Source organism: Penicillium malachiteum (assembly GCF_028827825.1).
Source record: "Penicillium malachiteum strain IBT 17515 chromosome Unknown utg000001l:1.0-8184562.0:1.0-8186909.0, whole genome shotgun sequence".
Taxonomy (NCBI): Eukaryota; Fungi; Ascomycota; class Eurotiomycetes; order Eurotiales; family Aspergillaceae; genus Penicillium; species Penicillium malachiteum.
Window position 1 is genome coordinate 7,370,799 of NW_026643094.1, and position 22,349 is coordinate 7,393,147.

General features: G+C 47.0%; 6 protein-coding genes across 6 annotated transcripts; 5 read left to right on the forward strand and 1 right to left on the reverse strand.

The window, feature by feature from the left end:
* Positions 1–942: 942 nt before the first annotated feature.
* On the forward strand, positions 943–1,935 carry N7483_002718 (U2-type spliceosomal complex subunit CWC24; the record flags this gene model as incomplete). Its single annotated transcript, XM_057086155.1, has 1 exon — positions 943–1,935. The coding sequence occupies one exon, from the start codon at positions 943–945 to the stop codon at positions 1,933–1,935; it is 993 nt and encodes a 330-aa protein (XP_056952304.1).
* Positions 1,936–5,516: 3,581 nt separating this feature from the next.
* N7483_002719 (DUF3431 domain-containing protein) lies at positions 5,517–6,581 on the forward strand (the record flags this gene model as incomplete). Its single annotated transcript, XM_057086156.1, is given in 3 exon segments — positions 5,517–5,770; positions 5,890–6,364; positions 6,381–6,581. The coding sequence occupies 3 exon segments, from the start codon at positions 5,517–5,519 to the stop codon at positions 6,579–6,581; spliced, it is 930 nt and encodes a 309-aa protein (XP_056952305.1).
* Positions 6,582–7,210: 629 nt separating this feature from the next.
* akuA (uncharacterized protein) lies at positions 7,211–9,485 on the reverse strand (the record flags this gene model as incomplete). Its single annotated transcript, XM_057086157.1, has 7 exons — positions 7,211–7,321; positions 7,391–7,609; positions 7,661–7,764; positions 7,820–8,365; positions 8,430–8,667; positions 8,723–9,334; positions 9,423–9,485. 7 exons carry the CDS (start codon positions 9,483–9,485, stop codon positions 7,211–7,213), a joined length of 1,893 nt encoding a protein of 630 aa, XP_056952306.1.
* A 376-nt stretch (positions 9,486–9,861) lies between these two features.
* On the forward strand, positions 9,862–11,245 carry N7483_002721 (ferrochelatase HEM15; the record flags this gene model as incomplete). The annotated part of the gene is made up of 4 exons (XM_057086158.1): positions 9,862–9,874; positions 9,939–10,108; positions 10,204–10,786; positions 10,851–11,245. 4 exons carry the CDS (start codon positions 9,862–9,864, stop codon positions 11,243–11,245), a joined length of 1,161 nt encoding a protein of 386 aa, XP_056952307.1.
* Positions 11,246–12,033: 788 nt separating this feature from the next.
* Positions 12,034–13,922, forward strand: N7483_002722 (putative tetracycline-efflux transporter; the record flags this gene model as incomplete). Its single annotated transcript, XM_057086159.1, has 3 exons — positions 12,034–12,246; positions 12,327–13,779; positions 13,834–13,922. 3 exons carry the CDS (start codon positions 12,034–12,036, stop codon positions 13,920–13,922), a joined length of 1,755 nt encoding a protein of 584 aa, XP_056952308.1.
* A 413-nt stretch (positions 13,923–14,335) lies between these two features.
* On the forward strand, positions 14,336–17,290 carry N7483_002723 (pentatricopeptide repeat protein; the record flags this gene model as incomplete). The annotated part of the gene is made up of 1 exon (XM_057086160.1): positions 14,336–17,290. The coding sequence occupies one exon, from the start codon at positions 14,336–14,338 to the stop codon at positions 17,288–17,290; it is 2,955 nt and encodes a 984-aa protein (XP_056952309.1).
* Positions 17,291–22,349: the final 5,059 nt, after the last annotated feature.

Here is a 22,349-nt window from a genome sequence, read left to right on the forward strand (position 1 = left end):
AAGCGACGTGGTAAGGTTTTGAAAAAAAAGAAAAAGAAAATCTAAAAAAAAAAGAAAGTGAAACACGTGAACCTTCGCGAAGGAGCGAGGGTGGGAAAGAAGAGGGGGAGACAACAAAAACACCGAGGACCCGGGCGAATCAGTGTGCAGACTTGCTGGGGGGAGAACAAGTAGGCGCGTGTGGAGGGTACAACCAACCACAACACACGATCTGCCGGGATATCACGTCGTTCTTCGGCGGGGTCCCGAATTTCAACAAAAGGAAAACAATGTAGAAAATTAAAGTTATGAGAGAAGGAAATTGAGATCAAAAACGTGAACAAGAAAAAGAAAGATAGGGAGCGTGTGGGATGGGGGAATAGAGAACAGGAGATGAGGAGAAGAGGGAAAAGGAAGATCGTAAGTATTATTGCCGATTGACACCGGTGTTTGAGATCGTGGACCTCGCAGATTGATCATGACATTTAAACAGTCTATTGTCTGCGGGTCTATGCAAGGTTTCATTTAGCGCAGCAAAAGTGACAGTTCAAAAATATCTGAAATACATATAAACTCTATGATATTCGCGATTTGATTTTCCTATCTTTATCTAGGGTATTTAGGGTACCTGGTACCTTATCGATATTTATAGTCCAAATCCACGGGTGCACATGTGTTTCAACTTGGAATGTTGTGTTCTTCCCAATGAGGGTGTTTGCACTGTTTGCATTTTGCTTCCGCTGAGTCATCCTAACTTTTGAATGTTCGAGACTCTTCCTCAATACTTCAAGCCCACCTACAGCTAGTTTCTTTACGACTACAACCTACTTACGAGCTATTTCTCAGTTGAAGAGACTGGGACAGCAAATAAACTATTTCCTATTCTCAAATCCACGATCGCTGTAACTCGAAATCGACCACTAGCATCTTGCGCCACACCTATACTTTTTTTCAAAATCAGCTATGGCGGACAACACAGAGGCCGAGCCAGTTCCCCAATTTGGCTTCAAGAAACGCGCGAAGGGCAAGGCCAACTTCCGCAAGAAGGCCGCCACACCACCTCCAGCTTCTGACTCCGGCTCCGACTTTACCTCCGACGATGACGAAGAAGGACGCCGCATTAAGAGACGACGCAAGAATGTTGCAGTTACAGCTTCCTCTACCAACAACCCTAAGAGAGATCCAGCTGCGGATCAACCGTCTGCTGCAGCACCCGCCTCATTGACATCAAGCAACGACGCGACCAAATCCTCAAACTGGTACGACGAAGATCTCAGTGCGAGCAACCTGCTAGGATCAACCCGCGCACGGCCACAGGATACCGAGTCTGGCCCTGACGGCACATATAAAGGCACATCAAACTATACATCATTCATCCAGAAGAACCCGGATGCGCCCTCTAAGAAATTCGGTCCTGTGAAAGCACCCCCTTCGAACGTCCGTACTGTCACTACAATGGATTACGCCCCAGATGTGTGCAAAGACTGGAAACAAACAGGATACTGTGGATTTGGAGATTCATGTGTGTTCCTTCATAGTCGTGAGGTGTATGCGCAAGGATGGGAATTGGATCGAGAGTGGGAGATCGGAACCAAGGGCAAGAAGCTCAAGGGTCAGGTGGTCTCGCAACGAGGAGGAACCGAAAAAACCGTCGAGGACGAGGCGGAAGATGAGCTGTTACAGAAGATTCCATTTGCATGCATTATCTGCGAGAAGTCATACACGAACCCGATCATTACAAAGTGTGGACATTACTTCTGTGAGTCCTGTGCGCTGCAACGGTACCGGAAGAATCCTTCTTGTGCAGCATGCGGGACGGGCACTGGGGGTGTATTTAATGTTGCTAAGAAGCTCAATACCTTGCTCGAGAAAAAGCGTGAGAGGGCACGCAAGTTACGGGAGAAGGCGATTGAAGAAGGCGAGGAGGTTGGTGAGGAGGAAGAAGATCAAAAGTGAGATTCATATTACGAGTACCAAAACTGGCAGCCGGACTGCACATCACAGAATATCAATGATATTCAAATGTCGTCTAGAATTTACCCCAAAAGGACTTGGAACATTTGAATGGTTCACTTATTATTGATTACCTAGTCCATGTACATTATTTTAAATATGCACATGTGATACAAGTGTACTATTTTCAAGTTCAAGTTTGTGCCACCTGCCAGTAGGCAGCTTAAGACGTCAACTTACATTATTATTACGATAATACTTACTACATGTACTAGTATGTAGTACCTAGATAGTATTGATCGTCTTGCGGCTCCGAGGTCCCCTGGAGTATACTAGTGACTCCAGAGGTCGGAGTTCTAGTATATACGCGGACGAACTATTCAATGTTAATACCTGGTAAGACTTGAACTTCAAGTTGAAGTGAAATGAGTTCAGACAAAATATCTGCATGATTTCCATATCTTCACTTCCTGTGGATGACGATGAGGCTTCAACTACTAGTAGGGTGGTCTAGTTCCTCGAAGACATATTATTACCACACATCGATGAGTTGTATCGCTCAATGGTACAGCAACAGCCTGGGCCGTTGAAGGTGGAAAACAAGTACCAAGGTCTGTTCTTCCTGCCGTCTTCATGTGCATGGACGCCATTTGAGGCAAAAGCAAGAAGGAGAAACGAGATTATATGAGAAGAGACTGCGGAGAGGTCAGAGATTGCTGTTTGGCGGGCTGTACACAACCTGGACGCTACAGAGATGAAGCGTGAGGGCGATCAAGGGTATTGGGTCGCAACGGGTGTGCTGGATGGATTTGTACCACTGGGATGGGATGAAATTTGTCTAAATGGAAGGTGAGCACTAATACTGAAGTGAAAACCAAAAATTGCCAGGAAAAATCTGTCACATAGGTGGATGCACATGTGATCTTGGAATCGATCCAGTTCAAAGCAAATACCGTGACATGCAGTTATCAGCATTTGGAATGGATCATGATACATGATTCAAGTTCAAATTTTGGGACTCGGACCCATGGACTCGGAGAAACTCCAGGTTCTCGCGTGCGATCTATTAGTAGTATACCACTGGAAGTTGCCAGCCGCACGGATCCATGCGTATCTACCTGGATGCAATGCCGCGTAGTAAGTTTATATCCCTGCCTCCACCGAGCACTTTCCGAGCACCTCAGTCGAGATAGTACGATCCACCTCGGAGATAAGGTCTGCCACAAATACTACATGGTATCCACAAGGTCTACTTATTCACCGGCGGCCAAAGCGAAGACTGAGCGTCAATATCATACAGATGCATGTGCATGGAGCGTACGTCAGTCCTCCTTGCGTTGTATGGTATCGATGTGGAGAGAGTGATACATAGAGCAAATGATAGCCGCAAGAATCGTTATCCGCCGGACTGCCAATGCTTACTGTGGTTCTATTCCCCGCTGTTCAGGAGTCCACTTAATAAGTTGTTCGGGATGAAAACCGGTATGACATAGATGAACTCACTGGTGTAATCTGATCGTGGATGAAGTTCGGATGAAAGCCACGCGGCTGCCCGGCTGCTGGTCTTGGCCAATCGGTATATCATATACTCCATACTTGAGATAGAATACTCTAAATGGGTATATGCTCCGCAGGGGTTATCCAGGGGTTGTCATATCGTACAGAGCAGGGTGTGCTACTACATATCAGAGTGGTGGTAGAGAGTAGTACTGTAGAGGGGCAGTCGTCAACTGGTTAGAGAGTTACTCTACACGAGATAAACCACATGTGCAGGTCTAAAGATTAGAAGAAATATGACAAAAGAGGCAGTGCAGATTCTCAGCGATCTATAGAGCTTCCGTACATGCCTTCTTGTGACATGTATCGGAAATCAGAAGAAGCACCCCCAACCATCTTACCGTGCATTCCACAATCAGACGAATCCCTCGCTAGCATCGCTGAGTGGCGCTCAGCTCAGCCCACCCAATGAACGCACCACTTCACTAGTACTGCTATTTTCAACGGAACTCATTCGAAACTGCTGAGACTAGCTAATCCCCTCGACAGGCTTGGGCCGCTTGGCAGTAAAGACCCGTCGGTGCACAATATCCACTTAATCGGGTCCGAGGGGGGATCGTCCATTTTGCATTGCCACCAGTTAGTGGCAGAGTCAGCACCTAAACTTCTCCATGGTGTGTACAGTCCCCTCCACTCAAGGAAGAAGATATGATGCATTGATAGCATTGTTCGCTTTTTTACCTTTCTAACCGCTCTTTAAACCGAGAATCCTACATTAACATGGGGTTTGCCAAGAGGGTTTAATCTAGTTTCACTCCACATTCATAACAACTGACCAATACCATTTTACACTCATGGAGCCCTGGAGGGGAACTACGTACCTCCGACGGTCATTTATTCAACCACACCAATCGCGTTTTTTGTTCCTTTATTCGAGATTCCACATCTTCCCACTCACATACATGGATTGATTTGGCGAGAGACTTTCCATCGCCACGTGCGCACCCATGGTGTCCATCCCATTCTTATTAGTGGCATTCTAAACCTGAGAAGGCAAGGCTCCATCATTATGAGAATTGAAGCGACCCAGGCAGATAAGACAAAAAAAAAAGAAAGAAAAAAAAAATACGTATCAGCCCCCTTTCTTGTGGATGGAGTCAAGTGCATAGGACTATCGTTCTCCTGTAGATCTTACGGCCCTTTTCTGCAGTGATCGAAGTACGGATACTCCACACGGAGCACATCTGTTCCACATTGCTTCGTAACCATACTTAAGGGACTCTGGACTCTGGGTTTGAGGAATTTGAGCCAAGCTTTTTGGGTGCCAAAGGTCCAAGTCCCCTGCTAAAGTTAGCCCCGCTTCGGGACCTTCTTTCTTCCATTTTAGAGTGGCAGAAGTCTTAACTCCCCTGAACCATTGCCTCTATAGTGGCCAATGACGTGTACGCAGAATGGCATGCCTTTCCTACCCACGCGGCTTCGTACTTAGTCTTTAGGTGGCTGTAATCCAAACTTTTATACCCATTTCTTCTCTTCAATATACTTTTTTTTATATCTTGCTGCCTGTTTCCCCATTTTGACTTTTTTTTTTGGCTGGTGAACCTATTCCTAGTGCAGGGTCCAGAAGTGATCCTCTGCCGTGTGCCCCAAATCCCTGCTGCGGTCCCCGTTGACGTTGAACCTGGGACTGCTCCACTATCTTACGCATTGGGACTTTCCCTCTGGTAATTTAGGTTATCTGCTCCGAGTCCCCAGGTGCCCAGTTTCTGAAACGGGATCGACTCTTTCGACGTGTGGAACTTGACTTGCATGTGTGGAAAATAGCCGACTTGTGGAAACTACTTAACGACCTTTCTTTCTGGGTTCATTCCCTGTTTTCTCGTTCCAGTCCGATCTGCATTTCTTTTCTATACTTCTGACTATAATCATCCTACCAATGGATAGCTGGTTCTTCCTTCTTTACAGGTGAAATTGGTATCTACATGTACAGAGTTTCGATCAAGGGTTTTACTATACTTACCCTTGACCATCTCTAACATTTGGAAATTGGATCTGTCGATTGATGCTTGTGAACTTCTAATTTCACCATGAAAAGTGGACTTCGGGTTTTACTATGCATCGGATGCGTCCTATTCTTCGCCCTCTATTTGTTGGAGGCCCATATACAGGATATCTGTAACCAGTATCGTGCTGGCTCATTCGTGTGGACATGGATAGATCGCCACATCCCAGGGTCACGCCCACCGCCACCACCATATATTGGTATACCTGGTGATAAAGTGATCGTCATGGCGAAGTTAGAAGAGGAGTACACCAACTGGGTAGAAGAAGAACTTCCCGAGTAAATGACCCTTGCCCCAACATTTGAGTCTTGATCATGAAACAATTATCCAATCTATGTGATATTCGTTTCAATGAATCAGACCAACTTCTCACAAACCATACTAACAACTATCTTAGCTGGCAACGAGCTATCTACATCGTCAACCCAACTGCAGAAAGTCGCATGAACGAATCAATTCTGACAACACCAATGAACAAAGGTCATGAAGCAATGGCATATCTCACATACGTGATAGATCACTATGACATTCTTCCATCAACAATTGCTTTCTTACACGCCCACCGCTCAGGATTCTTTATGGCCTGGCACGTCGACGCCCCGTTACACGATAACGTTATCGCCATGCGTAACCTCCAGGTACCATTCGTCAAACAAAACGGCTACGTCAACCTACGCTGCAATTGGAACCCCGGGTGCAAGACCGATAGTCGTGTTAACAGCCATGTCACCGAGGAAATCTGGTACGATTTGTTCGAAGGAACTAGCACACCACCATTGAATATGTCCTCATCGGTTGAAATCGAGGAACCTGGAAAGCGGTATGCGCGAAAACCGACGCAGATTGCCGCGGCTTGTTGTGCGCAGTTTGCTGTTTCGAAGGAGCAAGTGCGCATGCGGCCGAAAAGAGGACTACCTCAAGATTCGGCAGTGGCTTATTGATACTGACTTGACGGATGCGAAATCTGGTCGAGTGATGGAGTATCTGTGGCATGTTATCTTTGGGGCGAATTCGGTTTATTGTCCTGATGAACAGCTTTGTTATTGTCAGGTTTATGGACAGTGTGGCGAGCCGGACTTTTCATACTAGTATCCATAACCTGGAACTATGCTCAGAGGCAAATGTTATATTGTCTCTACTTGGGCTCTCAACTTTGAGCTTCAAGTGCATGAGTCCTGTCTTTGATCAGTTTCGATCTCATATTGTGCTTTGTTTTGCGCGTCGTGCATGCTTGCTGATGTTTTCGATACCCACATTCCTGCGCCTTTTCATTTACTGTGATGATTCCGAGTCAGCAGAGTCTGGAGTTGTCAATATTTCTGGCGTTATATACATCATTGGAATGAGGCAGTTTGTTTTGAATTGTACATAGAGCATCCTTTCTTTCAGTAGATCTCATCTGAATCTTACGAGTACATATACTACTAAACTTGGATAGAGCACTTGAGTGCTCTCCTTACTCTGCTCTGTTCTACTCCGTAATTTTCTTCTACACTCTATTACCTGGGCAGGTACGTGGGCCATCTCAAATGAAGCCCTCAAGTGCTAGTACTTGAAAATTGGGGAAAGATATTGCAACCAATTCGAAAATCATAGCAGATGAGAAATTCCAAAAAAACTCGACTGGAATGGACGCATTTTTTTGAAGCAAACCGAAAGAAAAGAAACAAGTCGGCAGTCGTTATTCATTACGCACAGCTAAAGCTGAAGTCAACGCCTCAGGACTTCTCCTCAAAAAACTGCTCCACGCGTTCGATGAGATCAGCCTTCTTCCCTGCAGCAGTACGGCCATGGGAAGTAAGAAAATCCTTCAGGATTGCCACCGTAAGCTAGAAGGCTACTTGTGAGAAACTGCTATCAAATTGCAGAATGAATGCCCCAGATATGCAAAGACTTACCTTCGACAAAGTCCCCTTCTCCATATTTCTCTTGATCTCGGCATCCACATCGGAGGGACCATCCTCAACCTTGACCCGTTTCGCTGGGTTATCACTCTCGGTGCTGCCTCTCGGGCCTCGCTTCACAAGAGTTGACCTTGCGGCAGAACTTCCCCCAAACATCTTTTCACTATGTGCGTCGAGTTCTGCGGACCATTGGAGAACGTACTCGCCGGCGCGCTGGAAGTAAATTAGATTCATCTGCTCACGGCGGTGATCACCGAAGCTTACCTTATCAATTTGCCGATACTTGGGAAGAGTCTTATCATCCGGCTGTTCGGGAAGTTCTTCATCCAGAGCTATCGCCTGAAGAATGCGATAATGCCATTGGAGTGCTGTTAAAATGTTAGTTTCCTGGAGGTCATGCAGCACCAAGTGATAGAAACTTACATGGATTCGGATACTTCACGGGGTCGTAAACGCCCTTGGGGAGCTGGAGCTGTCCTAGTACCTCCTTCATTGTATCGATCAGAGGCTCTGGTGCCGGGGTAAAATCGGCGCCGGGTGGATTTTTCCGCACATCGTCTGCGAAAGGAAGAGGAATAATCCACATCCCAGGGGGAAGCTTTTGAATGCTGTTCTCGTCAATCTGCTCATCGCCAGCAATCATGGCGCCCAATACGGGGACGGAATTCTTGCGGGGAATGAACCAAACAAGAGCCAACTTCTTGTCCTTGAGAAGTTTCTGCTGCAGCGCAGAGAAGACACGGGTAGAGCCGATGTAGTCTTCTTCAGTAGGGTAGATGAACGTGGGATGCTTGACATTAGCCCAGATGGGCAATGAATCGAGTGACTTGAAGCCAATGATTCGAATGACTGGCTCTCCAAAGTCTTTCAATACTGTAAGTTCATCAGGTGTGAAATAGATCTGTCCACCGCCAAACTTGTATGCCTTTCTGGTTTCTGATTTCTCAACAGTGTGTGCTGTATCGTCAGCTAAAAGAGTAGTAGTACCCTGGGCAATCTCGGGGGGTTTCTCCTCCCAGCCACACATAGCAACTTCGAGCAGGCTGCTGTCGTTTCAGCAAAAGGTATCCATTCACGGAGATTTTGAGATTTGGTCCAATCTCCAATGGTATCTTGGAGAATAATGACCGCTTAGCGACGGATCTCGAGTTAATACTTGATAGCAGAGAGTTGAGTAATGCGATACCGTCTCCTTGGGCAGACGATTTAGTCTCTCGCTGAAGATAGACTGGTGCTTCGCCATCACTGGGTTCAGCTTTGTAGATTATGTCCTGAGATGGTAAGTTTGTCAGTTTTGCCCGTTGGATACTTGACCAGGCCACTTACATAGTAGTATTTCGAGGTGTCAAACTCCTGATCTGGCCGAGAAATGGGAAAAAGTTCGATCGTAACTCCCAAGTCATACAAATCTCTTGCACGGACTGCCGAGGCCTTTCGAAGTTGCTCGTTGTTTGCATGCGGGTTATCGTCATCGGTCACAATGAACAGTCGGCGCGAGAGAAAGTTAGAGGCTCTGGATGAGAAGATTTGATTGGCACAGAACAAAACATTAGCCATAGATCCTGGCTCGTCTGATGGCTGGAGAATTTCGCGAAATTCTTCGTCGTTCTCTGCAAGAGCTCGAAGATCTTTCACATCTTGGGCCAATGGAATGTTCAGGTCGGTAAAGAGGTAGCAGTGAGGGTATGAGAGGTCAGCACCGCTTTCTTCATCTCCATCATGGGACTTGGATAAGCGAGTTCCATAGAGAAGCACACCTATCATGTCTTTAGGGTTCGATATGATACGCTGCTGCATCAAGTGATAGGCGCATTTGAGAGCTGCAGACGCTGGCGACTCCTCACCCGGTTTCTTAGGGTTGGTAGAGGGACGAGGGGTCAGCATTGAACTGCTGATATCAATGGCAAAGAGAACGGCATCCTTAACAGCTCGAAAGCTCTATATCCAAGAACAAAAAAGAAAATTGTCAGCTTCATCATTTGACTGGTATATACATAGCTCATAGATCTAGCTGATCAATGCTCACAGTTTCGTCAACCTCCTCTTCCTCAAAGAGTTCTTCCTCATGAGTATTGCTATCGTCAGCCATATTGCTCAGTTGATTATTAGTAGAAGGTGTGAGTGAGTGTAAGAAGGAAGGAAAGAATTAGATCAACTAGCTCTTTCAAAATACTAGTGGCGTCATTGCTGCCTTGGACGCGCCGAGAGAGCGTGTTTGCTCTGTTTGACGCGAGAGGGACACGAAAGTCATGTGACCTCTGACGCTGACTCTACAAGTGAGATGATTGGGTCTGATCAAACAAATCCGCGGCCCGCAAGCTTTCCGGCGATCTGGAATCTTGTGATCGCAAATACACAGGGAATTTCTTGCACATTGGATTTTTCTCCTCAGTTACCTCATCTAATCTTTTTTACTCGATTCAGCCATCTAATTTCTATATCCAATTGGAGTTGTGCTTAATATTATGGCATTTCGCAGTCAGTTAGTAGCTCCTCGCTGGCTATGGAGCAACGCTGCTACCCCGGCACTCCGCTCGGCCAGCCGCGGTTACATGGGATACAGCAGAGAGCAACGATGCGGCCTTGCAACGGCCGTCCCCCCCAGTGACTCAAGATGCGACCGGATCTAAGGGTCCTACTGCAATGGTGTTTATGAACATGGGTGGACCGTCAACAACAGATCAAGTGGAGGACTTTTTGAGCAGACTATTCGTACGTTATGACCGATGACTCTGCAGAGACTCTCCCCTTGTGACCATGAATCAAGCAATTGCGTCTGTTCTAACATAAATCCCTTGATTCTGTAGTCAGATGGTGATCTTATCCCCCTTGGCCGACTCCAATCATACATTGGGCCCCTTCTCGCACGTCGACGAACCCCCAAGATCCAAAAGCAGTACGCGGATATCGGTGGCGGCTCGCCCATTCGCAAATGGTCAGAATATCAATGCGAGGAGATGTGTAAGCTTTTGGACAAGATTTCACCGGAAACTGCTCCCCACAAGCCCTACGTCGCATTCCGCTATGCCGCTCCCTTGACGGAGACCATGTACAACCAGTTGCTTGAGGATGGATTTGGCAATGGCAAGGGAGGCCGTGCTGTCGCTTTCACTCAGTACCCACAATACTCCTGCTCCACCACTGGTAGCTCGTTGAATGAGCTTTGGAAATGGCGGACTCGATTGGAGGGGAAGCGCGCTAATGGTGAAGTGGACCCGACTGGTGCAATCCAATGGAGTGTAATTGACCGATGGCCGACTCACTCTGGATTGGTTGAGGCATTTGCGCAAAATATCGAGGCTCAGTTGAAGACATACCCCGAGGAGAAGCGGGATCAGGTCGTTCTACTATTCTCTGCGCACAGTTTGCCCATGAGCGTCGTCAACCGAGGTAAGCCATCCTCGAAGAAAACACAAGTGAGAGCTTTTCTAATTACATACTCTTATTTCAATAGGTGATCCATACCCTGCAGAGGTAGCTGCTACTGTTCACGCCGTGATGCAGCGACTCAAGTTCAAGAACCCTTACCGTCTGTGCTGGCAATCCCAGGTCGGCCCATCTGCCTGGTTGGGTGCACAGACACAAGATACTGTGATGGAGTACGTGAAGCGGGGCCAGTCTGATCTGATCCTGGTCCCCATTGCTTTTACCAGTGACCACATTGAGACCCTGTACGAGCTGGATCTCGAGGTCATGGAAGAGGCCAACAGCCCAGGTGTCAAGCGCGCCGAAAGTCTGAATGGCAACCCAACCTTCATTCAGGCTCTGGCTGACGTGGCACATGCGCATTTGCAGAAGGGAGAGCCCTGCTCCCCCCCAAATGACCCTGCGTTGCCAGGGATGTCGTAGTGAGAGATGCCTCGAACAGAAGAAATTCTTCGCTGGCGAGAAGCTCTCTTCCCTTGTTTTGTAAACCAGCCTACAAGTCTTTCAATATCGTTTGATTTGTAAGTTTGTTTGTCTTATTTGTTTTGTCTCATTAACACAGGATGAATGTATGTAAATATTATTTTGGGATTATGGGTTTGTGGAGTTGAATAGGCCACGTTTCGGGGTCTTTGTACAAAATTAAAATTTGCTATCTATGTACGGTGAATTTCTAATTGAACAGATCAGCATGGATCTAATGTGTTACATGACTCGGTGTATGCATAGTTCGTTGAGGCCGGAGCTATGTAGAATTTGTAGAGCTCGGTGCACGTGAGCAGCAGTATAGCCTCCATATCTACTATACCAATGACGCCATTCAAATATTTACTGAAGGCCATGTCTTAATCAGACCTTCGATGTTTCAATTTCCATTTGGGCCAAGAATCTTGAAATGAAATAGAAGTGAAATCACTATCTTCTCATCAAGTCTCCAATCTCGGACATGAATCTTATCGCCGATGTGGAGACCAAGTATCCAAATCCTGATAAGACCTCGGGTGTGAAACCAAACATTCTGCTGGATTGTTCGGGGGCCGAATACCTTAGACCCCCTCATTAGCTCATTTTCGCCGTTATTTGCTGACCAACCCTGATATCCTTGCACTGACGCGATTGCGTACCCAATATATTGATCTCCCCCTCCCAGTTCTTCTCTGAGCATGTACCGCTAGTCTGCGCATCTTGCATGTCTGGAAAGCTGTCCAACTATGGAGAACGAAGAACTGTTTGCCGGTGATGCCGCTCTGGATATCCAACAGAGCACTGCAAGAATTTCAGAAAATCGTCGCACAGAAGATGGGACCTTATTAGAGGTACACCATGAGCCGCTGCTGGCCAGCAATGACCCTGATAACGAATGGCCCGAGGATGTACAGGAATCCCAAAGCACGGATCCCTGGTCGCAATGGAGGCGACCTAGTGTGAGTAGTTTCAATGAATCAATGAACCAATTAAACCAGTGCATGAACTTCATCTGATTGATCATTGCTCTTCATTTTAGATTTACTGGCTTCTCCCCTTCGCGCTCATCTACACCATCGGTTTCGGAGCTCTCGCGGTGCCCAAGGTAAACCTGGTGGTAGATCTAATCTGTCGCAATTACTTCTACGAAAAGAGCGCCCAAGACCCGAACTTCTCATATCCTCCAGTTATCCTCAGCGATGATAATCCCCAATGTCAAATTCCCGAGGTTCAAGCCAAAGTCGCTCGCTTCCAGCTGTTCATGAATCTTATTACGGGCACTGTCGCAGCGCTGATCAGTCCTCGGCTCGGCCGGTTATCTGATCAATATGGCCGTACTAAGATTCTCGCTCTGTGTGGATTTGGTGCTGCATGCAATGAATTGATTAGTTGTATTGTGGGCACCTGGCCGGATCGTGTCTCTGTGAACTTATTGTTCCTTGGATCTCTGATGGATGGGTTAGCAGGCTCTATCACTGGTGCTCAAGTGCTGCTTCACTCATATGCCACTGATTGTACAAGTCCCGACCGGCGAAGTGTAGCATTTGGTTACTTCCACGGTGTGCTGTTCTTTGGCGTTGCGGCCGGTCCCAGCGGAGCAGCATACATCATCTACAAGATGGGGACCTCGCTTATTGTGTTCTACGTGGGTGCTACACTACATCTTCTTTTCTCCCTCGCCGTTCTTTTTGTTGTTCCCGAGTCCCTATCCAAAGAATCCCAACTCGCGGCTAGAGCCCGGGACCGCCTGAAGACAACTGACGCGGACGAACCAGCCTGGTTGTCATGGCAGACTATTAACCCTATGAATTTGATCACACCACTTGCGATCCTCTTCCCGCCAGTTGGACGCCCAAGTGCATTGTTTCCGAATCGTAAAGGTGCAACGTCTGCTCTGCGCCGGAATATCCTCATGCTGGCGGCGATAGATATGGTTGTCTTTGGCGTCGCGATGGGAGTTGTACAAGTTATCGTCATCTATGCAAGACTTATCCTTGGATGGGGTGATGTACAGATGAGTCTTTTTGCTGGAATCATCAATGGCATCCGCGCGATCAATCTCTTCGTGCTCTACCCTATTATCAACCGGTTCTTCCGCACTCCCATCGAGAGCGAGGGCAAGATTGTCGGGTGCGACAGGCTTGATGTGATAGTTATCCGGGTATCTGTTTTACTGGATACTATCGGCTTCGTTGGCTATTCGCTATCAACGACGGGCCCTCAGTGGCTTCTTTCGGCCATGGGCGCCTGTTTTGGTGGGATGGGACCTCCTACTCTGCAGTCCGCAATGACCAAACATGTATACCCCGATCAAGTTGGACAGTTGCTTGGTGTAACAGGTCTTTTGCATGCTCTTGCTCGAATTGTTGCGCCGACTTCATTGAATTTGATTTATAGCTTGACTGTTGGGACATTCCCTCAAGCGGTCTTTGTGATTCTGACTGGATGCTTTGGAGCTGTGCTCATTTTATCCTTTTTCGTTCGATCCCACGGTAAGACTGAACTTACTTCGAATTATCACTCATCTAGTACTAATAATTTTACAGTTACCCTCGATGATGAGCCAGAACTTGACATTGGCGTTGAGGCTAACGAGGATGGCGAGGGTGAGGAAGATCAATTGCTTTTAAGGTGAAGTAATCGTAGATGAAAATTATCTTGTTCATCTATTTTGCTCCTATGTAGATACCTAGCAACTATTAGACAAAATACACGATGGGACTTTTGCTACTTAAACATCTATCGAGCTCTCGTACTATACTGCATGCTAGTGTTGAGCTTATCCTTCATCAGTCGATCGGGCCGATAATCTTGTACGGTGGGCGACACGGACCATTCGCGCGGCTTTTCTCGATTTCCAAAAAAAGTTGCCCGAGTTTACCCTTCATCTCTACCATCTGCAATTGCCGAGTGGCACCACTCTGTGTTCACTGGCTCTTTGTTTTGCGTAGAGGACGTTTTGAACAGTAATTTCCTGTTCGTCCTCGATTGCTGCAGCCCTTATGAAAAGCTGGTAATTCCAGCGCGTCTCCGCGGCCAGCGCACACCATGTTCTCCAATGCCACGACATCAACACCGGCCGTCCCTTCACGCAATGCCCTTCGTGTACTTCGCCAATTGGCCTTCGCAGGGTCTGTCGGCACATTTTGCACCGTGGCCGCTATAACCTACGATGTCCATCGACGAATCCGTGTGGCTGAGCAAATCATCGAGAACAAACGTACGCTCCGAACTTCGGCACCGAACTACGATGCAACAGCTTCTGCCAAACGCCTTGCAGTGATGATGGAGGCAGCAGAGGCTGGTGAGTTCATGGGACTGGAATCTCTTAAACACAGACCTATGCCACAGAGTCAGGGTGAGGTGCCCGGGTTTAACTTGGATCAGAGCATTCCCGAACATGAACATGAAAGTGGAATGTCACATCCTCAGCAGTACTCAATACATAATCATCCTCCTCTGAATATGAACAACCGACCTCAATCCAACATTCCATTCACCTACGTTGACCCGAGAAGCAACCACCAAAATCGAGTCGCCATGGATCGGGAGTACGAAGAGGACGAGGCTCGGCGTGTGGAGGGTATGCCTTCAACTGAAGAGTCAATACAACGGCTTCTCAAACAGGAACGAGTCATTGATGCCGCGAACCTGTTTCTGAAGGTCACCACTCATAATAAAGACGAGGCTATTTCATGGAGCAGGCGAGCGCTTGGTTACCAAATATTCACTGCAAACTGCAAGGCGGGTAATGTTTTCATTGCAAGGTCCATTTACCGTCGCATTGAACTAGTATCAGTTGTAGACACACAGCTGTGGTCTTCCATGATTACTGTTCTTGCCAAGGAGGGTCATATCGAATCTGCAGCTACCATCTACGAAAAATACCGTGATACATTTACACTCCCCGAACACCTGCTTGAAGTTGTCATTCGCTTATTGATGGAGTCCAACCGGTTATCGCAGGCCAAGTGGCTCTTCTACACTCGCATATCAAATGACCGAAATGGCGGACTTTGCGGGATATACTTGGATGGGTTATGGAAAAGGACTCGGAATGTTGATTTGGTCAATGTTGAATTCCGGAAGGTTCTGGCAGAGCTCAACCAGCTTGGGCGAAAGCCAACGTCGAAGGTATTCAATGCGCTGGTCAAGGCATATATTGAAGCAGGACAGTACGAGGATGCGGAAGCTGTGGTCGGTGATATGCACCAAAAATTTGACGTCCAGCCTGGATGCCGTACCCTTGGTCTTCTGGTACATTGCAGAGCCCTGCAATGCGATTGGACCGGTGTCCTTGATGGAATGCGAGAAATGCATGACCTGGGATTCACCAACGACAAGCCCAACTTCAATCGGGCCTTTGATCGGGTTTGGCTAGAGTACTGGCCTGTTCACTCGGGTACTGAGGTGTGGAAGTTTCTGGAGGTTTGCATTAGAGAGTTCAAGATTCGACCTGATGAAGTCCTCCACCGACACATGCTTGAAGGTTTGGTGGAGCGATGTGACAGCGATGTCATCCAGCAGTTTAATACCCTTGCCGACAACTACAAGTGGAAATCTGGCATCAATCAAGACACAATGATGAGAATTCTAGCAGAACGTCGGGCGGCTATGCAGGACAGCCCTACAGGACTCTGGAATATGATGCAAGCGGCGAAGAAACAATACAGAATGGTCGCCATGTCCAGGCGTATCATGGGTGTTGGTGCTGAATACTACCGCATCGAGAAAAACAGCACGTCACCAATCCAGTACGAAGCCAAAAAGTCCTTCCATCAGAGCATGAGTGATCTGCAGCAGAAAAGCTCCATCAATCTATACATTCCCATCATCCAAAGAATGGAACACTATATTCATGTCGGCAAATACCTCGAGGTGGAGGAGCTTCTTGAACAGGCAGTCGGCAAGGGTTACCCCGTCAAGCCCCTTCAAATCGAACTCGGCGTCATCGCTTCACTTCTCCGTCGCGGTGCAAGTGCTGTTCGCCCATCCAAGCTTTTGATCAAGAAGCATTGGCTTTCTTGGAACAACGATTTGTATACCGACGCCAACTCCGTCCACCGCAATCATCGTTTTGCACCCATCTTCTTCCAGCAAGTCATGCAATTGGAACATAATCGAGTGAGTGATAGTACAGTTGTGAAGTTGGCTCTCTTCAGATTCTACGAGATCTGTGTCGAAAACGAGCGACTCAACTTCAAGCACCATGCTTCTGCCGCTGTTGCCCGTCGTATGATCTCCATGCGTCGTCCTTTTGTCGCCATCAGCCTTCTTTCAGCTATTTACATGTCAAAATGGCGCAAGATCTATGGTTTCAACCAAGTTCAACTCAAGATGCTCCTGCGTGCTTTCACACATGTTGGTAATGCCCGCGGTATCTGGTGGTGTATGATGACTGTCCTCTCTCGCGACGAGCCAGTCAGTCGTGACTTTGTCGTTGAGGCCGAACGACTAGTACCTTATATGGAGCAGGGATACTCTGCGTCTAGTGTGGAGACTCTGCAGGCGATCCTCACCGCACTGCAAGAGAAGCATGGTGGATCCAAGTACTGGTCCCAATTCGCGGCTGACCCAGAGCTGAAGAAGGCATCCCGGAACCGATCTTCTATGTCACCTATTAGCGCTGATGGTCCTGGTGTGTACAAACAGGAGCTGCCTACAGGCCCACTTGAAGCAGAGATTATAGAGTTTGACGAGGAGATGCAATTTGATTTCCTGTCTTGTCGCCAGCAGCTCTCTCGGCCGCAGTTGGTGGAGGCATGGAATGAACGATCTGTCATCCGCGACGCCTCTAAGGTGCCGGAGCATCCTCAATACCCCCAGCCCATGGGATCATCTGAAGGGCAGTCGAAGGGAGGTGCCAGGAAAACAAACCCTGAAGAAGCTTCCGAGGGGGAGCAAGTACACAGTCATACGCAAAGGTCTAAACGACGGCATGAGAAGCCTGCAGTCAAGAAGACTTCCTCAAGGAGTGAAGAATGGACTGAAGTACAAGCTTAAACAAGCGCCAAAGCACCGACTACAAGGCGGTGTAAATATTCTTATGTACATATAATTGTCTCAACACTGTATTATACCATTGAACAAAGAGCAACTGTGATCAATCATTCAAGCACTGAAGGCTGTAGAGAAGTTCAAGTTGGCTTCGATCGGACAAGGCTTCAACTACTTCAAGTTAGTGACCAACCCCATTCTTCTCACAACAACTTCAAATGTTGCAACCCCAAACCCCATGACGGTGAAAATGTACAGGTTTCAATGGCAGAACTCTGCAAATTTCAACATCCTAGCCTTGGAAGGTAGCCGAGGCTGCTGTCATTTGTTGCTAGTATTGACTCACCAGCAAATGCACAGTATCTTGTCTGCATACTGTGCCTTGTTTGCGTCGGATGTATGAATAATAGGCAATTTCCTTCAGAATCTTGAAAGCGAATTCACGGGCAATTCTCTCACCTGGAAGATTTCTTGTTCCCTTCCTCACCCTCAGAACAGTGTTAGTTCTAACACTGTCCTGAGGTTATATCACCCTTTTCATCCTTGATTTATTTGATATTTTATGTACTATTCAGAGATCATATACTACGGCATGGCCTGCTTGGCAAGGACTGTTTTGAGGCTATTCAGATGGCCTAAAAAACAGGCTGTAAGGAAACATTTAAGAGTTTGAATCCACGAAACCCGGAGACATGAGGAGTGGAGAAGCATTCTGCCCAGTGCCCAGGTGCAGATCGATGATATGTCCTTCTTGAAGTTGCAGCCTAGTGTGGTGATGCATTATTCAATGCATATCTAACAAGGACACTTCAAACTTGAAGAGCAGGAATACAAGCCCTTAAAAATGTATGCTGTTATGGACTAACCAACCTTGTCATATAACCATCAAGCTAATAGGTTCACATTCTGGTTCAAGCCTCTAGTGACGATCTTGATACTGAAATTAAGCAGGATGCGACTGTGGAGAAACTCACCACAGCAACACTGAAGATGCCGACTAATCTTGGAGTGAAGGCGAGAATGACAGCATGGAGAAGATGGAAGAAGCCAAGGGTAGCTTGACGTCCGGTAGGTACCACCACCACCATCTCCATGATGCACTGGCACCCGAGCGCTTATGAGGCTGTCTAGTTGACATGATTAAACAGCTTTGATGAGAAAGCCGCCAATAAAGAAGAAACTGTTTGTGAAATTGCCCTCCGTCAACTATGTGGTGGCTCTCCAGCAGAATATCTCAAACTGCACTCACACTGGCACAAGTCAGACCGCGCATCCCATTAAACCAGAGAATGAGATATCTAGTTCTTTGCGCTCATTTTTTTTTATTCAGAGACTGCCACAACCGAAGACGAAGTTGATGAGGTTTTCCATCGGGCTATGCGAACCCAGTCTAGACATAATCTTGGAAGCTCATCGTATGGATATTATGTGGAGCACACCAGAATCTTACAAAGACTCGGATACCAAAGATGGTATTTCCAAGGCTAATCCTATTCATCGACATACAAATTTCGTTGGGGGAACACATGCAACAACAAACCATACCGGTGGCCTCTTTGCTTCGACCTAGACTTTTTTGGTGGATGTCTCTTAAGCCACACTAGCACTGACTACTTGCTGCCATTTTCTGGGATGTCGCTTTATTCCCCTGGAACTTTGAACAAGATTTGACATCCACAAAAGGAGAAGATTGCTTGCTATATCGGCAAATTCTTGCAACCTACGCAGTGGATACGTTCAAGTTCTTCGACATGGAAAAAGTCAAAGACCGTCATGTCTGCCAGTGCTACTGAAATTTAGTAGCGGTAGCTCCATCAAGGGCATTTTGAGAGTGCTCAAAGACTCAAACTTTTGTCCATCCTTGTTCTCATCTAGGACAGGGAAAATAGGCTGCAAAATGTATCACTTTGAAGGAACCGTCAAAAAAAAATTCTGGAAATCCTGCAGCATCAGCAGTTGCGAATGGAGCCTCGACCTTGACTTCAGACTGAGAGCCCTCGTCTACCAGCGTTGTCAATAACCCTGGGATTGAACTCATCTTCTTTCAACTATGTTCAAGAGGACAGCAGCTATTCAAGTGACCCCGGGCGCCGAAATTAAGAAACTTCGGGCAGATAACCTAGTCGCCGATGTCGAGAGAGACGCAGCTGAGATTTGGACAAATCGAATAACTCATCTACTTTTTCAAGCCCGGGAGCGCACAGGCTCCGTCGATACTCCTTGCCCCTCATAAGAGGGTTGGAAAAAGAGTCTCCAAATTAGCCGCCGAGGTTGACTCTCATTCTCAAATTTCAATGAATTGATCCTGGAATGAGCACTGGGAATTGTATAGGCCGTTATTTTCAGACAGGAAATAGCCCGGAGTCAACATAATGCAAGACAACTTGAATACTTTGTCGGAAAGGCGACGTGGACCCGAAGTCCAATGCTGTGTGCACACAGAAATCCACAGGAACGCTACAAGCTGACATATCTAGAGTGTAAAGGTCTGGATACCTGTGTCAACTGGAAGATCTGAGGAGAAAAAGCGGCTCTCCCGGGCCCGGAAAACATATCATTTTGCGACTCACTGGCAGATGATTTGTTATCAAAATGGCCCAACAACAGGCCCTTGGGGTAGCCATGTTACTTGATAACGAATCACACTGCTCAAAGCACTCAAGTGCTGAACAATTTCAGGGCATGCAATAGAGAACATATGACCACTCTACTTAGGTCCTGATTGATGTTCTTGGTTTAATTGAGGAATTTAAGTTCATTAATGAACACTTGGATGCTACGGTTGAAGTTCGAGTGCTTCATCTGCTGTGGAATATGCTTTCTTTGGTTTATTCCGCTTCCTCGTATGTGAGCTATTCAACACATCGAGTATCTTGCCTTGCAGGAGTGATCAGAAAGAATACCCAATATTCTATGGAAGGATAAAATATACATGCAAAAACCTGAAAAGTGGGGAAGTGTGATGGTCTGAAAATTCTCTAAGATCTGCCCACAGAACCCATCTTCAAGTTGCATTTGATGAGTTTTGACACATGTGCACTTTCCAGTCTCATAGAATCTCAGAATGAGCTTGGCACGGTTTGACTCGGAGAACAAGAATTGCCTGGATCTGGCGGCATGGGTTGAATCGAGTGCTGCGAGTTACAACATTTAACCGTTTTGCTGGAGGACGAGGAAAATAACGATGAACTCGAAAATGTCAGTCACGATATCACCTGTGCATTGTCAGCGTCCCTGCTCTCCAAGTATACAGTACAATTTTCTTGACGCTTGCAAGCTCCGAGACATGAATCTTGCCTACAACGACGACACATTCACTCTCCATAATTGCGTCTGCAAGGCAATAATCCGAACGCAAATTGGAAATTGCCAGACTTTATCTGAAGGTGATCAGTATAAGAGGACTTAATTACCGCTGTCATCCGCCAGATGCAAATGCAGTCCAGAGCAGTCTTAATGGTCGCGCCAAACGTGCCCAGATACCCACGTCTCGTAAGACCCGCGAGGGCACTGTGGGCGCTCCAATCGACTTGACGTGCGAAGTAGGAGGCTTTAAAGAGGAAGCAGATATCACTCACAGGCTAGAGCACCGGCCTGTCTGCTGATGGCAGAACTCATAGACAGCGATGAACATGCAAGTCAGATCATCTTCGAAGTTATGTATACCAACAATCGCCGCAGAAACCTGGCTTATATCAAAAATTGTGAACCAGACCATTATCTTCCATGATTCATCATCTTTACTAGTATTTGAAAGTTTTGACTTCCTCCAAGCGGGACATTTATATTTCAGTTTTCGAGGAGCTTCTTGGACGACTTCATGGCGCAATCTGACCAAACGACCCAAATAACGGGAACTAGATCGCGGATGATGTATTGGCGACCCTGATTGCCTTTCGTGAAGTCTTGCGATGTGACCATTTTGAAGAGTGTGAGTTCCATGATATTCTGTTTGGTTACCGGGTCATCGGGTAGATGGACCCTGTTAGAGAGCGCTCCTACGCAGTTCTGTGCAGCCCAAGTCCAGGAAAGACCTGTAAAACCTCAAAAACTACGCATAGGCGGCAAGCACGACTGCAGAGATAGACTGAGCATTCCGGCTCAAACCTCTTGCTATTCGTGATGGGCAGACTGTGACGAGAATTCATGACTGCCTAAACACCGCTACTCTACAGTGGCCAGGATTCAGACTGGGAGACATGCAGTCTTTCAAGAAATTGTGTCGAAGTTGAATTGGGCTACTGTGAAACTGTTCCTGGATGAAGAGCTATCAGACCGAGCGAGGCCTTAGGTAATTTGGGTTGAGGTTCTTCTGAGGTTGACAAGCCTGATGAGGTTGACGAACCCGCTGAGGTTGATGAGCCTGTTACCTACCTGTGCATGCAGTTACTCTTGACACCATTAAGGAGTGTCTCTCTCCCGTGCAAGAGCTGTGTTCATCAGTCTGTTGAATCTATGAAGGTTAACCATCTCGGTTCGATTGATGAGAACCCAAAGGTTGGAAGTACCAACTTGCAGAAACATAGTCAGAAAAAGTCAGAAAGAGCCAGAATAATGAGCGTCGGATAAGCAAGTGCCAAAAGGACTTGAAAAATCGCCTGGATACTGCCAGTGAGAACATTGTCGCCAGATGTGACCACGGCTAAATTCAGTTATATTGGCACTATCTATTCTTCCATTCCTTCTCGCCTCGTGGTACTTGAAAAATACCATCGCTTCCAAGGTTGTCACTCAGTGACATTCATCAATATTTCCAGACCAGCCTAGGGTGGACTGGATTTAGCACCATACAAGACAAATTTATCGCCCAAGACAGTCCAGATGTCTTCGCGCTATTCCCTGCCGAAAGTTCCACATCACCGATATCACAGTAAGCATCCAAGCATCATTCTTTTGTGAAGACGATCACATTTCCCTGGGACAAAATATCAAGCACCTTGTCAATATCCTCTATGAATTGCCGTAGAAGCCTCATGTTCATATCGCTCAGGCTGTGTTCATTGTTGCGAATCAGAGTGCGAATCAGAGTAATTTGCCCATCACGTCTGGAGGCATCTTGCCATTT